The sequence below is a fragment of the Schistocerca cancellata genome, chromosome 5, assembly GCF_023864275.1.
Source record: "Schistocerca cancellata isolate TAMUIC-IGC-003103 chromosome 5, iqSchCanc2.1, whole genome shotgun sequence".
Taxonomy (NCBI): domain Eukaryota; kingdom Metazoa; phylum Arthropoda; class Insecta; order Orthoptera; family Acrididae; genus Schistocerca; species Schistocerca cancellata.
In genome coordinates this window covers 42,998,441-43,015,568 of record NC_064630.1, presented here as the reverse complement: position 1 = coordinate 43,015,568, position 17,128 = coordinate 42,998,441, and the positions used below count along the sequence as shown (strand labels likewise).

General features: G+C 36.6%; 1 protein-coding gene across 1 annotated transcript in view; it reads right to left on the bottom strand.

Moving 5' to 3' along the window:
- Nucleotides 1–924: 924 nt before the first annotated feature.
- Nucleotides 925–17,128, bottom strand: part of LOC126188357 (uncharacterized) — a 526,233-nt gene continuing 510,029 nt past the window's right edge. Inside the window, exons 16-18 of the mRNA XM_049929956.1 lie at nt 13,954–14,248; nt 9,565–9,685; nt 925–2,418 (exon numbers count right to left, since the gene is read on the bottom strand). Coding sequence (XP_049785913.1) covers nt 2,146–2,418; nt 9,565–9,685; nt 13,954–14,248 — 689 coding nt within the window. The 3' untranslated portion in view covers nt 925–2,145. The remainder of the gene's footprint in view (nt 2,419–9,564; nt 9,686–13,953; nt 14,249–17,128) is intronic.

Sequence of the window (17,128 nt, the reverse complement as noted above, 5' to 3'; positions counted from 1 at the left end):
ACACTATCATTGCTAAAGCAACTTTCTGTATTATTGTGATTCCAGCAATCCTCCTTTGATCCCTTATTTATGATCTCAAAACCACTGTCTTCTAATACATTCAGTAATTCATTGCCAGTGAATTTTTAATTCTTCCTACTCTTTTTAGTGCTACAAGGTCACAGTGACAGTTGATTAGCCGCAATTTCATACAGTGTATATCACAGACAACTAAGCACAAGGAAACTTAACTGCAGGCACAAACACTTGTTCGCTGAGGTTTCATTGCTTGTACAAGCATGTGCTCACAGCTGCAAAACTAGACTGAATATTACGCCTGTGGACACGCACAATTGTAAGCATCTGCCATACTGGCTTGTTGGTGGCAGAAGCACTCGGCTCATGTTAATGCTTGTAAGTGTGAGCCCCAGCAAATGCATTTAACGCTACCCGTGAGAGCAGCCGGCAACCCTATTTTCATCAATGTGAGCTTATCTGTGGATTACGGACTGGGCTGCTGAATAGTTATCTGACCCAATGAGTCATCTAGCTCGAATTGCAATTTTTTTTCTTTTTTTACTGTGTATATTCCAACTGGTTATCAAGAAGTGTTTGCAACTTGTTAACACGTGTTTTACTAAATTAAATTTTCTCCTAAGGTGTACCAATTGATATATTACGTTCCATGGATCCTATCCATTGAGAAAACTCTAAACTCTTGGTATGTGAAGCGTGTCAAGCTATAGATGCTCATACAACAGACTGCTCCTGTGTGCTACAAGTAACTGCTTCACGTCAGTCCTACAATTAGTTTAACATCCATTGTGGTTAACTCATTTCACAGAGAGTAAGTGTTACTATTTTACAATTCCCTAGTAGGGAAAGCATTACAAAAACATAGGTATATTTGAAATACAGAAATAAAACAAAGACAGTCAAACTGAATTCATAACTGAGGTTTCAGATTTTTATTTTTTTAAATGTCAAGATGTTATAAAACATACACTTCTGCATTTTTTACACAAACATATTTTACATGTCACACAATATTAGTTTTTACATAGAGATTATACAAAGTTAAATGGCACTCGGCATTTACAGTCAAGTTTTTGGAGTGCATGAAGATAAATTCAACTCCACCATCATACATGTCATATAAAAAAACCATTATTGTCCTGTATGCAGTATGTTTCTAAACTTCTTGTTACCATTGTCTTCTGTTGAACCATGAACCATGAATTTTGCATGAAGGCACAACAAAGTCTAATCAGGTACACACACAGATGTAACAATTAACATAAAACACTAGAACAGCAAAAATACAGCAAAAATGTACATAAAAACCTGAGCATTTCTTTCAACAAAATCTATGGTCAAAGTCATGTTTTGTTAAGATGAGGTGAAAAATTGGAAAAAAATAGCTTGTTTTTCACAGCTTTCACAGCAGATATTTTGAGAAAATGAGACGACTGTAAAACCTTAGTTTTCAAAATTGGTAAACTGAAAATCTTTACAGATATCTCTTTTGTTATAAAATCAACATGTCACATGTAACAATGAAAACAACGCTTCAAGTTTGTAAACAGGACTGATTGTGCATAAGACCTCTTTGAGGAATGCACGTATGCTGCACTAACATGACAAAGAGGTATCTGAAACAACTTTGGTCCACTTAAAATGTCTCATTAAGAAATGGTAGCACAGGGAAAAGACAATAAATGGGATGGCTATATACCTTTTTGTGTTTGTGAGTATTCAATTTTTCCCCCCTTGGAAGTGCCAATATGTAAAAACAGTAATTACATCATAAGCACATTTAAATAACCTGGGCAAAGATAGGCCCAGTGCCACTCATAAAACATTAATTGAGATTCAAGGAAGTCACCTCAAAGTCCTTAACCACTATGTCGCACATATTCACAAGAATTTAACAGATCACACATTATAAGTATCAGCAGCAATCTCTTCCTTCCTCTGTCTTTTCTAATATCTTAGATCAGAAACAGCTCACAAGTGACAATTACGAAAAGACTTGATGGTCCAACTTCATGTGTAAATGAATCATAACTGAAAATAAATCAACATGAGAATACTGCTGATAGTAAAGAGAGTCATCAAACCTTCTAAAAGTCTTTCAGTCACCAGGTCATGTCAGACAGTTCACCATCACGCATCACTAGCAATGGTGCTCGTACCATCTAGGAGAAATGATGCATCAGCTAAAATCTCAGCACTTGTTGTGACCAAGAAGAGTAACCTACTTTCTTCAAAAGCGGTAAGATGATGATGAGGTCGAGTGGGAACAAGAGCCAGCTCATGTAACGCTGTTGCCCGTTCCAGGTCAAGCCATCGCTGCAGAGCTTGTTCACGTTCCACTCTTGAACCAGTAAGTGCAGCATCTGCAGGTCCCCATAACCATAGTTCGAGAACAGATTTTGCCTGTGCAAAAATAAAACACTGTATTTTGGTTTGTTATTTATTTTCTCACAGATAACATTTTAATCTGAGCTATCAAGCAAAACAGTTGTAATGGGAAGCTCCAGACATGGAATAATTCAAGAAATCATCCCAGTACTCAGGTTTTTTTATGTTTTATTCTAGTTAATATATTATTCAATATTGAGGATATTTATCAAGATCAGCATTTGTACACATGATTAAAAACTCCTAATATCCATTTCTCTCAACCTGATTAGCATGTTTGGTTAAACTGTGTCACTGTTGTATAATAATAAAGCATGCTGCATAATAATGGATATAAAATTGTTTTGAGATTTCTTTGTCATTTTATCTATCTATCTATCTATCTATCTATCTATCAGGCTACGATGAAGTATCATTTTGGCTGAACACCATAAAGTGCATTCACAAGCCATCTGTTAGTTGTTGGAGCAACTTTGTTATCTCAAGCTGCTTGCAAGTACTTCTCCACTATCTACAGAAGAGTAACTTTAATGTGACATGACTTTCCAAGCCTTGTTTCAGTTTTATGTTGACTTACGGATTAGAGATCTTAAATGTACGATCACTGTTGCAATTACACCACGTACAGTTCTAATGGGAAACAAATGTTTGCTTAAAAGGAAATGGAATTTAATTTTGTAATTGACATTAAGATGAATGTCACCAAATAGAAGATAACATGGTCTTATTACTACAGTGATGCTCCACAAGCATAAACAATTAAAGTGTCTCATTCATTTCCTTGAATTGTGAGATTACAGAAGTAACTAATTTGTTTAACTATATGTCAAAAGATTATTAATGAAAAATACTGATGTAACCATCCCCATAATACAACAGTGAACACAGTACTTGGATAAAATCATCAATACAAGGTCTGTTCAAAGAATTCCCGAAGATTCATAATTTCACGCCAATGGTGTGTTGGAGCGAAATGCTGTTGGCATCCCTATACACATCTGTGCTTAATGTGTAACTGCCATAGGTTTCATTGTTGTATGTCTGTTATTGTTCAGTGCTGTATTGAGTAGAACATTGTGTCGCACAGAGTGTGAATTTCAAGATGGCATTGTTAGAGGAGCAATGAGACTGCATTAAATTTTGCATGAAACTCAAGATAATCTTTACAGACACAAACCAAATGATGCAGAAGCTTACGCTGATGAGTACTTAAGCCATACTCGGTTTGCAGATGGTCCACATGGTATAAAAATGGCTGGACGGAAGTTCAAGATGACCCTCATTCAGAACACCCTTCAACATCTACCAATGACATTCATGTCAGGAGTGTCAACGAAATTGTGCGTGCCAATCAAAGAGTGACTGTTCAACAGATGGCACAAGAATGTAACATTTCAGCTGGATCATGCCATCAAATCTTAACACATCTTGGAATGCATCAGGATGCCACACGTTCGTCCCACTACCATGAGTCAAGACCAGAAAGACCTTCACCTCACAGTCTGTGAAGAGCTTCTGGAGTGCACAAATGAGAACGAGATGTTGCTTAAGAGAATCATAATTGGTGATGAGTCGTGGGCCTACAGTTGTGATGTTGACATGGTTGGTTGGTTGGTTTGGGGAAGGAGACCAGACAGCGTGGTCATCGGTCTCATCGGATTAGGGAAGGATTGGGAAGGAAGTCGGCCGTGCCCTTTCAGAGGAACCATCCCGGCATTTGCCTGGAGTGATTTAGGGAAATCACAGAAAACCTAAATCAGGATGGCCGGACGCGGGATTGAACCGTGATGTTGAGACCAAGATTCAATCTTCACAATGTTTGAGAAAGGTTCTCCAGGTCAAATGTCAAAGGCAAGCTGATAGTTTTCTTTGACTTTGAAGGATTAGTTCATCATGAATTCATGCCGCAGGGACAAACTGTTAATCAATGGTATTATCGCGACACGCTGTGATGCCTGTGAGGAACTATGAAAAGAAAACGGCCTGAAACATGACGAGACAATTCATGGCTCTTGCCTCACAATAATGTACCTACATACTCATCTCTGCTGAAAAAAAAAAAAATAAAAAAATAAAAAAGGAGCCAACACTATGCTGCCGAACAATAGACAAGATAAAAGGAAAGAAAATTCACAGATGTGTGTATCATGTGATCCAACAAGAAGTGTACCAAGACTGCTTCCGGAAGTGGAAACAGTGTTGTGAGCTGTGTATCAATTATGGAGGAGAGTATTTCGATGGAGACCAAACAGACCTCTTAGTACGTTCAAATAGTAGTATTCACAAAGCACATTTATTTTATTTTCAACTAATAATGCATAACATTACAATTACATTAAATTTCTGAGATAATGCTCTATCTTACAAACATGTTTTTCTTTGTTAATTTAGAATGTATTTTTGACAGTATGGAAAGGAGATGTTGAGCCGCAGACAGGCACAGCTAAAAGACTGCTAAACATGTGAGTTTTCGGACAAAAGGTCTTCTTCGAAAGTAGACAAACCACACATTCTCTTCATGCATGCACACACATGACCACTGTCTGGCCACTCAGCTGCGCTTGCATGAATGTGTGTGTGCGCGCGTGGTCTACTTTCGAAGAAGGCCTTTTGGCTGAAGCTCACGTTTAGCTGTCTTTCTGTTTTTTTAGATTAGATTAGATTTACTTTCTTTCCAATTGATCCATAGTGAGGAGGTCCTCCAGGATGTAGAACATGTCAGAAAAACAATAATGCATGATGGTTCTTTTTGTTTTTTTTTTTTTTTTTAATGAAGACTATATGAAAGGATAAGTTTACGACACTCATTTATTAAGATCATATTAATGCACTGAATTTAAAATTAAAAAAAAATGTTTTTATTTATAAGGTAAGAAATATATAATAGAACTATTACAATACTTATTTACAAAGAACACATTACTGCACTGAAATGGTGTAGAAGTTAGACTGTACTTTACACACACACACACACACACACACACACACACACACACACACACACACACACACACACACACACACACACCTGTTGGTTCTACTGAAAAATTCCTCAATGGAGTAGGAGGAGTTGGCCACCAATAAGGCCTTTAGGTTTCTCTTAAGCTGAATTTCATTGGTTGTTAAGCTTTTTAAGGCTGCTGGCAAGTTTTTGAAAATGTGGGTTCCTGAATAATGCACACCTTTTTGTACAAGGGTAAGTGACTTTAAAACCTTGTGGAGATTATCCTTATTTCTAGTATTGATTCCATGAACTGAACTGTTGATTTGAAAAAGTGATATTTTTAATGACAAATTTCATCAAGAATAAATATATTGGGAAGCAATAGTTAGTATCCCTAGTTCCCTAAACAGGCCTCTACAGGATACTCTTGAGTTCACACCACATATAACTCTTACTGCACGTTTTTGTGCCCAGAAAACTTTAGCTTGGCTTTATGAATTACCCCAAAAAATAATCCCATATGACATTATGGAATGAAAGTAAGCATAGTATGTCAGCTTTTTCATTTTTATATCCCCTATGTCTGACAATTCGCACTGCAAATAGAGATTTGTTTAGATGCTTCAGCAGTTCTGTGGTGTGTTCCTCCCAGTTGAATTTATTATCAAGCTGTAATCCCAAGAATTTAACACTGTCCACTTCTTCTATCTGCTTGTCATCGTATGTTAGGCATATACTTGTGGGACACCCCTTACAAGTTCTGAACTGCATGTAGTGTGTTTTTTCAAAGTTTAGTGACAAAGAATTGGCTAGGAACCAGTGATTAATGTCCACAAATATTTTATTAGCCGATCCTTCTAAGACTACACTTGATTTGCTATTTATGGCAATGTTTGTATCATCGGCCAACAAAACAAACTTGGCATCTGGTAATGTTACTGATGAAAGGTCATTGACATACACAAGAAAAAGTAAGGGCCCTAAGATGTAACCTGGTGAAGATGGGCTCTTGTGGGACCCCACATGTAATTAGTTCCCACTTGGATGATGCCTGATAGCTTAATACATGTCTCTTTCCTAATAACATCCTTTGTTTCCTGCCAGAGATATAAGATTGGAACCATTTTGCAGCATTTCCTGTTACACCATAATATTCTAATTTACTTAAAAGGATATTGTGATTTACACAGTCAAATGCCTTTGATAGATCACAAAATATACCAGTTGTCTGCAATTTTTTGTCTAATGAATTAACTACATTTTCACCGTAAGTGTAGATAGGCTTCTCAATATCAGAACGTTTTAGAAGTCCAAACTGCGACTTTGATAGTATGTTACTTGTGGTAAGATGGTTATAAAGCCAATTGTACATTACATTTTCTAAAATGTTCGAGAATGCTGGCAAAAGTGAAACTGGATGAAATTTGACACTATTTCTTTATCTTCTTTATTAAACAGTGGCTTAACTTCAACATATTTCAACCATCCAGGAAATATTCCACTGAAACGACTGGTTACACAGATAGCTTAATATGTTACGTAACTCAGAATCACGTTCTTCAATTAACTGTGTTGATATTTCATCATACCCACTACATGTTCTTGATTTTATGATTGACATTACTTCTGTTGGGGTAGTGAGGGTCACATTCAGCTTACGGAAGTTACTTGAAATGTCTGGTCTGAGGTATCCCATGGCAGAATCTACAAAACTGGACAACCCCATCTTCTCAGTAACAATTATAAAATGTTTGTTAAAAAGTTCTGCAACACTATACACATCTGTCACCAATGTATCATTTACTCTTAATGCTATTTGTTCCTCTTCATGTCTGGTTCTTCCGGTCTCCTCCTTCACTATATCCCATATTGTCTTTATTTTGTTATCTGATATGACTATCTTTTCCTTGCAATATATTTGCATTGATGTCTGTATTACAGTCTTTAATATTTTGCAGTATTTCTTGTAATGTACTATAGCATCTACATTGGAACTGTTTCGGATTGACAGATACAGTTTTCTTTTTGTTTTACAAAATACCTCTATTCCTTGAGAAATCCATGGCTTCTTTGTAGACTTTGCTCTAACCTTGGTTAGTTTTGGGGGAAAACAGTGTTCAAATAAGGTAAGCACTTTATCAGCAAAAGTGTTATACTTTTCATTCATGCCATGAGCACTGTCAACATCACTCCAGTTAATGTCTCTGAGGAGTGTCCTAAAATAATCAATTTTTGGATTATTAATTACCCTCGAGTTCAGATTTAACAGATTTTATATCCCGTTCAGTATTAACATTTAACAGAAGGAACTGCATGTCTGAGGCTCCATTGACTATTCGTTTTGTAATATAATTTTGTTCACTGGACTTTTCTACAAAGGTATTATCAATGGCCATTTGTGAGCAATTGGCTACCCTAGTTGGGAACTTTACAGTGGGAATGAAGTTGAATGATAGTGTTACTAACTCAAATGAGTTCTTATTGGGAGAGTCTTTAAGGAATTCTACACTGAAGTCCCCAGAAACCACTATTTCTTTATGTTTGTTTGTTAAATGGGCCAGTACAGCTTCAAAGTTGTTTATGAACACATTAAAGTAACCTGTAGGTGCTTGATATACACTTAATATTATGAAGTATTATTTTTTTATGAAATTCTGCTTCTGTTGCACATGCTTCCATATGCTGTTCTAGGCAAAATTTATGAATGTCTATGTTCTTAAATTTATGACAGTTCCTGATCAATGTGATGCTAACCTAAAGCCCATAACACTTGAAAGTTCTATACCAGTGGTCATTTGATGTTCAGAGGCAGTGCCTGTCTGCTACTTATCATCATCTTTACATGATTAGTAGCAATCTACCATTTTCATAATACTGTCATTATACCAGCCTGGATTTTTCATACATATTTTTTTGCATGTCCATGGTACTGTACAAGTCACTATTAACTATGCAGTCCCCAATGAATGATGCCCATAGTAGTGTACAAGTCGCTATTACTATGCAATCCCCAATGAATGTCTTTTCATTGCAAATGAAACTGTTAGATTATTTTTCAACTGCTATTATTTATTCACTGAAAATTTATGTCTAATGTAGTAACTGATGATTATAGTAACACTAACTACTTGCAAGGGCCACCACGAAAAGCGAGCCATCGTAGGTCAATGGAACTTTGTGGAAATACCTGTGAGGACATGCAGTAGAGAAATAACCACATTGTAATTTCCACACGAGGGGGTAACATTTGCCCACTGTGTACCATGCTTACATTCCAGGTTACAAATGTTGCTCATTGTTATGACCGCAGGGTGATGACCATTTGCATCCACAATACCATGGATACCATTTCACAATTGTTCAAAGCAACTTTCGAACGGTGAACCATGGAATGTTCAAGCTGGTGTGGCACAGGTTATGCACTGCTTGAAGATTGCACGTTGCATAACAGAATTCTCGCCTATGGCAGCAGTAACTTCTTCAACAATTTGTGGTGCAAATAGCCATTGGCCTCTCCCAGGCACAATTCCCAAATAACCTGTTAATTCGAACTTCCAAATTGTGTTCTTCAATCCCAGTGCAAAAAGAGAACCTCTGTATTCCTTTAACACCCTGATACTTTTAAAGATCAGCAGCAGTACTGCTGTTTTGATAAAACAGCTTTATGAATATAGCCCTCATCACCTTGTCCAGATCCATGTTGACTGTCTGCAACTGTTAATTCACACTAACACTTGCATTTCAACCCTACATCGCCATACCAGTACTGGTGCCTAATGGCAAGTCATGACACTAACACTACTAACAACGATAATTGTGCAGCACACAATCCGAACATCAGTCTTATAAGTTGGGTGCCCATACAGTAAATAGCTTTCCATCTACACTGGCACAAGTGGCACAGGTTTCATTACAACCACCCTGTGCAACGGCAAGAAGCTCTGTCAAACCTACCTACATATCTCTCTCTCTCTCTCTCTCTCATTTTCTCTCATGCACCCACATGCACACATTACTGGAGAAGTTTGTATTTGGAAGTTTTAATAATAAATACTGGTGAAATATATAATATTGTACTAAATTATTTGATGTTTTCTGTAACATTTGAGTTTACGTAATACTGTTAACCCAATCCCTAATAATTCCTTTTCCTGATAATTTCACATTTTACCAACTGAATTTCTAATTAGTTTATATCAATATGCTATTTAAACTACCTGTGATAAGGAAGCTGCCTGCCCACGGGTCAGAAGATCCGTTAACAACGATGTTCTCTGTGTAGCAATGGCTGCTGGATGCAGGTGGCGCAGTCCAACTAGAGCGCACCGACACAACGACCTGAGAAATCATGAAATATATGATGTTGCTGAGGCTGTAGTTTTAATTTAAAATTGTAAGAGAATATCACACATACAATGTAAATCACATTAAAATATCGATGACAATGTGTTTAATGATACATGCTATTAATTAAGCATGCTATCCACTTAAATATACTGTACTGAAGGGGTTCTCAAACTTTTCCATTGTACCCCCTTTCTGTAACAAATTATTTTGACTGCTCCCCAGCCCATTTTGCTTTCCTTCATCAGCACTTCCCATACTTGGCACAAACAGGGTCCACAATAGCTATTATTGCAACTATAAGTTACAATGACAGTAATAATAATCGTCATAAATTTGTGTTAGCCAAACATGATGCAAGATGAAACTACTTCTAGTTTATAAATAACAATGGCTACAAGTGCAGTTACTGAAATTGAGCAAATATGTGTTTCACTACCCTTTTTTTTTTACAAATTAGTTCACAAATTCATTAGTTAGTTAAAATCTAACTATTTCCATCTGTAGTGCTTTTAATTTATTTAGGGAGTTTTAATATTTGAAATCTCATCATGTACAAATGCTACAATATTCACCATTTAAATGCCAAATTAAAAATTGTTATATTCAATTTGATCATTCAAAAAGCAAATAAATAAGGGTAAAAATGTACATGGCTCAAAATTCAGAACACTTTTGGAATTCGTGTGTGCTTGTATTTCTGAAGAAAGCAGACTCAGTCTTCATTGGATCTTTGAAACAGCAATTCACAGAGCCCCTTCAATCTGCAGTTTCGTCTCGATTAATACCACTGTGGGAAATGTATGGTGATTTGAATTTTGCAATTAAGTAGATTACCTCTAAGGATGCTACTATATTAGGACTTTCTTAGAAACTTATACTTTTTTTTTTTTTTAATAAAATCTTACATTTCATTTTAAGTGTTCATCATGCCACTTAAAAAATTCTATGGGTTTACCTTCATAGTCTGGTTGTTTTGTCTGAAAGTGTTTCTTTAGTTTTATACACTTCAAGCTATCGTTAACTAAATCTCCAAACAAGAACACATTGTGATCATTCCTCATCATTCAAAAGGATGCTGGTAAAACCTAATGTAAGAAAATCAACTTGATATTATGGATGTTGGATTTGCATTTAGAACTAACGTTGTTAACAGGAACAGAAGAAGGTGCGAAAGAAGAATGACCTTTGATTAAATTCGAACCTTTTTCCTTATTAGAACTACATGCATGGGATCTGTTATCAACATTGCAAATCAGCCGCTTATGCATGGGAAGTGCAGAACTTGTTTCAGTTTATTTTAAATCTAATTATTTTAAATCTAATTAACTAGAATTTAACTGACTGGAAGCCTGCCTGAAGTAGTGGACAGTCAAAATGGTTGTTATTCTTGTACCCAGAGTTTCAAAGAAGTGGTGGAAGCATTGTCTTTTCAATCCCAGCACTTGGTTCTTTGTCTTCCACTCTTTCCCTCCTTTCCCTAAGCTTACTCCTATTTTTCTCACAATTTTACATCAGCATTTTTTTTCCTAGGTTAACAAATACTATGAATGTGTATTATGAATTGTAATGTCAGAACTGCCTCTCTGGTACCTTTATCTTTCTGAAAGCCAAACTAATTGTCATAACAAATCCTGAATTTTCTTTTCCATTCTTCTGTATACTATCTTGTTAGCAACTTAGTGCACAAGTTGTTAAGCTGGTTGTGAGACCGTTCTCGCACTTATCTGCCCTTATTATCTTCAGAATTGTGTAAATGATGCTTTCTGACAGTCTAATAGAATGTCTTCAGACTGCCATCTAGACAGAGAGGGAGAGAGGTAGGGGGAAGGGAGAGAAGATGTTCAGAGAGAGGGGACAGGGGGGAGGGATGAGGAGGTTATGCACAGAGAGAGTTGAGGACAGGAGACGGCAGATCTTAATTTTTCATCTGACTAATACTGGATCTCCTATCTTCCATATCAATTTCCATTACTTCTTCCATCATATCATCAGACAAATCCCCCCCCCCCCCTCCCCCATTTAAGGTCTTATGTGAACTCTTTTTACATATCAGCTCTCTCACCTGCATTTAATAGTGAAATTCCCATTGTACTCTAAATGTTGACTGCTTGCTTTTAATTTCACCAAAGGTTATTTTGACTTCTCTATATGCTGAACCAGTTCTTCCAATGCCTACTGCCTTTCTAACTTCCTCATATTTCTGCTGAAGCTATTTTGTCTTGGCTTCCCGGCAATTTCTATTTATTTCATTCATCTGTAGTGCTGTATTTCTCTCTTTCCCTTTCCATTTTTGTACTTCCTTCTTTTGTCAATCAGTTTCAGTATTTCTTCTGCTACCCAAGGTTTCTTCACAATTACCTTCCTTGTACTTGTGAATGTCTGTCCAACTTCTGTGATTGATGTTCTTATAATTTCCATCCCTCTTCCACTGAACTGGCTACTGTGATATTGGTTATCATCTTCTTGGCAGTTCTGTTAAAGTTCAGTCGACTCTTCACAATTACTAAATTTTGATCAAAGTCTATATCTGCGTGTGCTTTACAATCTAATACACAATTTCAGAATCTGCCTAACCACAATGTAATCCAGCTGGAATAAACCCATTGTCTCCAGCATTTTCCATGTATACCTCTGTCTCTTGTGATTTTTGAAGAGTGTATTTACTATTATTAGCTGAAATTAACTGTACAACTCAATTAGTCTCTCCTCTGTCATTGCTACTACCAATCCCATATTCTCCTATAACTGATGCCATTTCCTTCACATACTACAGTGTTCCAATCCCCCACTATTATCATCCACATAATTACCCATTAAATACCTTCAAACACTTCCTCTACCTCTACCTCTTCATCTTCACCTTGTGACACCTGCATGTGTGCCTGAACTGTTCTTTTTGGCATATGCTAGTGGTTGATTCTACTGAAAACAACCCTATCGCTGAACTATTCTCTCTGCCCTACTAACCTATTCACAATGAATCCTATTCTTGTTACATATCCTGCTAATGTTGATATTACCCAATATCTGTCTGACCAGAAATCCTTTTCTTTTTTCCATTTCACTTCGCTTACCCTCATTATATTCAAGTTAACCCTCTGCATTTCTCTTTTCTGATTTTCTAGCTTCCCTACTTGCACTCCTGACATTCCATGCTCCAACTCATAGAAAGTTTCCCTTTAGTTGCTTATTCAATCTTCTTCTCATTGCTACCTTCCCCTTGGCAATCCCCTCCTGGAGATCCAAATGGGCGTCTAATCCAAAATGTTCTGCCAATGGAGAGATCATGATGACACTTTCAGTAACAGACAACATGTCATGTGGACACACATTATGTCTCTAATGCAGTGGTTTCCACTACCATATACATCCTCATAACACTGATCATTGCCGATTCTTCTGCCTTTTAGTTGCAGTCTCCCTCCTCAAGGGTAAGGAGGTGCCCCAAAACTCTGTCAGCTCCTCCTCTAATGTTGAACTACCAACAGAAGGTATAGCAACTGAGGAGGTAGCAGCTTTTTTCTCTCTCAAAGTAGTTGTTTTCATCTAATTTACTAAATTACATTTTGCTGGAGCATTGAGCAGTAGAGTAATAATTTATTGTCCAGGCAGGGTACAGACTTCATTTCTTTTGCTTTGCTTGTCTCCTTTGAATGGATGTCTTGAGTCATTCCACTCCCCTGAATGTTCTCGTTCCTGCTGGGATCAATCACATCTACAGAACTCAATGGCAAAAGAAAAAAAATATTCCATAGAGTGGAAGTTAAGTTCTAAATTTCCATCAATATTGAGGTTTTAAGAGATGGACCATTAGCTCAGCTGCCAAAAAGTAAAGGAGAAGAAATCATCCTGGTATTCACCTGAATAAATTCCAGAAAATCATGGAGAATTCAACTTACATTGACCTGACTGGTATTAGAGATCCATTAATCCCATATGGGAAACCCATGTCATAATCATTGCCCCAACTCACTAATTAAGTATTCCACGAGCCACTCATATGAGATAATGATAAAAAAGTCAGTTTACAGGATGTTTAATGTCCTGTGTTTAACACGAGTACATGCTGCCCATTCTTCGTCCTAGTTTCTCATACTTCCTCAATATCTTACAAAGAAATTATTTTATTAACTTACAGTGAGGTTGTTCACCGCAGCATATTTTGAAAAGAACTTTATGCTACACAGCCATAAATATTTATTTTATTTTATTTTTTACTGTAACAGCACAATATTGTACAGAAATTATGTTGTGCTCACCCTCTTGGAGCAGTGCCACCACCACCCTCAGCTGTACTAGCACCCAGTTCCCTCAGAGCACACAAGTGTGGGTGCATATCAGCCTGCTGGCAGTCCTCGTAGCGGCAAAGGACAAAGTTGGTCAGTGAAAGTGGCGCCTCCTCGATTCCCTGAGCCTGCAGTCTTTTCAGGCCATTGACAAGCTGCAACAGTGCAAAGCTTGCTGCTTCTTCTTCCCACCTTTCCTTTTCCCGTAGCCTGCGACCGTACGACTGCACTGTGTCCACCTGAAGTCGTACCAACACTGACACAGATGCTGCCAACAAAAGGAGAGAGGCTAATGAAAAAGTGTAACCTTTTTGATATTATTATTATTTTAATTTTTTACTGGCGTTAGTGATCAAACTTTTGTTTGTATAGAATGTGTGAGAGTTTTCCAAGTTTTATTTTTTCTGTAAAATGTAGTTTTAACAGTTCCAACAAAAATAATACATTGTGTGTTCACTCTCTACACAGGCATCTAAAGCCCCTTTGAAGCTCTTGATCAGAGCTTCACAAACTAACAAGAAAATAATATGAGGACAGAGGGTGTAAAGAGAAAACTCCAACTGCTGATTAAGTAAGCAAATAACACATATTAATGCCAAACTTTTATTACTCTATCTTGCATTACCTCAAACTTTTTTCTCCTGTCCCAATACTTTGCACTTCTATTTTTGGAATATTCCCTCCAAATGAGTCTATTTACGTTAAATACTCTTATCTTTTACATTAAGCTGATCCTCTCCTTTTGCATAATTCAAATGTCATCACCACATACCTTATGTTTTACCACTAAAAACAACATAGAAGCAACTGACATGTGATGGTTCTCTAAATTTACGGTAACACAAATCGCAGCCAAAACATGGATGGCAAGTATTCACATTTAAAGGATCCAATTTCTAGAGTTGCCATCACAAAAAAACTGAAAAAATGTGGAATTATGGGCACTGTATTAGAATGGTTTAGGTCCTACCTAATCAACCACAGGCAAATTGTGGTTATAACATAAGAGAAAAGAAATCATGCTTTAGAATGGAAAAACCATTTCATTTCACAAGGAGTACCCCAAGGTTCAGTATTAAGTCACATTCTGTTCCTGTTCTTCATAAATGATCTACTGCTTAATATTGATTGTCACTCAGTTTTATTTGTAGATGAAACATCCATAAACATATACAGTACATTTCAAATAATATTTCATAACAAAATTCAGTCATCAGTTGCAAATGCATTTTTATTACACCTTACCAGTTTCAACAAATTAATTTGTCATCTTCAGAAACCTACAAAATTAATCTTTATATCTTGGCTATACAGTTAAGTGAAGTATAAGAAGTGTATTACAGAAACTTACTTAGTACTGATTTAGCAAATGTCAAAATCTTCTTCATAGAGGCATAATACCAGGATATGTCCAGAAATTTACTTATTGTATGCGATTTTGGTATACACAGATTGACAATTTACAGTAACTATCACAGCTATGTGTATGTCAAGCTGTTGTGCTAGCAGCAAAGAACACACATAAACGCAAATAAAAATTGCTATTGCTACAAAACTTAAAGTTATTAAGTACATAGTCGTCAAAAGTGTCTCAAGCAAACCTCGTACAAAAACTGTACAATACCAAAACCAACAAGAATATAAATTCCTCTCAACAGAATAAAAATGTCCTTCACTGTTAATAAATACACTACAATCCCATTTCAAGGTGACATTCCATATTGCAAAGATAATGTATTTAAAAAAATATGACATCACTGTGTTCTTTGCCACCAATAATGCACCCAGTTGCTCTTTGGACATAATGGAAACCTCTGAGTGACAATTTTCTCAAATCTGGAGTATAGAAAAAGAACATAATGCGTTTCATAGTTTTTATATAGGACAGACGAGGAGCGCATTTAAGATCTGCTTTTGTGAGCATTTGCTCAAGGAAGATGGTGAGAATTCATATGACAACTTTTGCTGAACATCTCAAAATAGAGAAACACACTCTTTCCTCTGCCATCCTTGCTTAACATGTAAATTTTGCATGTAGTTGGAAAGGGCCACAAAAAGAACCATTTGGAAGAATTTGAAATATACACACTTTCCTACCTAAATTCAAAAGAAATGTTGAAGGGTCAATTTGCATTAAAAACAGACCCTATTCTATCTCCTATACAACATGAAAATTGGCCTAGTCCTTTTGTATATTAGAACTATGTGGCTTCTTTTTAATGAATTATATATAAGTTCTTTATATACCTTGGTTATATTTTTATATATGCTTTTATATACGTTCCTTGCTGCTAGCACAACAGGTTGATGTAAACATGACGTGACTGAGTTACTGTAAATTATTAATCTGTGTTAACAATAATCGCATACAACGTGTACACTTCAGGATATATGGCATTATGTTTGTATGAGGAATATATTGACATCTGCAAAACCAATACTAAGTAGTTTAAACTTTTTATATTTCACATAAATATACAGAAAAAATCTAAAGATTTATAATATACACACATCTGTAGGCTTACGAAAATGACAAATCAGTCTGTTGAAACCAGTTAGGTGTAATAAATACGAGGGTTGGAACTTTAATAGTGGCAACTATTTATTTACAGCTTGTACAAAATAGATACATGTTTCAAAGTTTTACTGACCTTCAAAGTAGTCACCAGCATTGACAGTGATGTGGAAGTCATAGGATACTCTTAGCAGTGCCAATTGTGATGACAGTTCGAGCAGCGTGGTCTATTGCCCAACGAAGCTGGTCGTAGGTTGTGTTCCAAAAATGAACAGTGATGACACTTTCTGCAGGACCTGACCATCATTTTGTAGGACAGTGCTCAGGCACACACAGTTACTGATTTGTTTGACTGATGGGGCTGCTAAGTGCTATACCACATACTGCACTCCCCTGACTTAAGCCCTCGTGAGTTCAACTGGATTTCTAACACTTCACAGCATTCGCTTCAGAACTGCTACAAATTCGTCAGGCAATAGCCAGTGCCGCTCTAACTGGCAACACAACTGGCACTGCTAAGAGTATCCTACGACTTCCACATCACTGGCAATGGGTTATACACAATGCTGGTGACTATTTTGAAGGTCAGTAAAACTTTGAAACATGTATCTATTTTGTATGAGCTGTAAATAA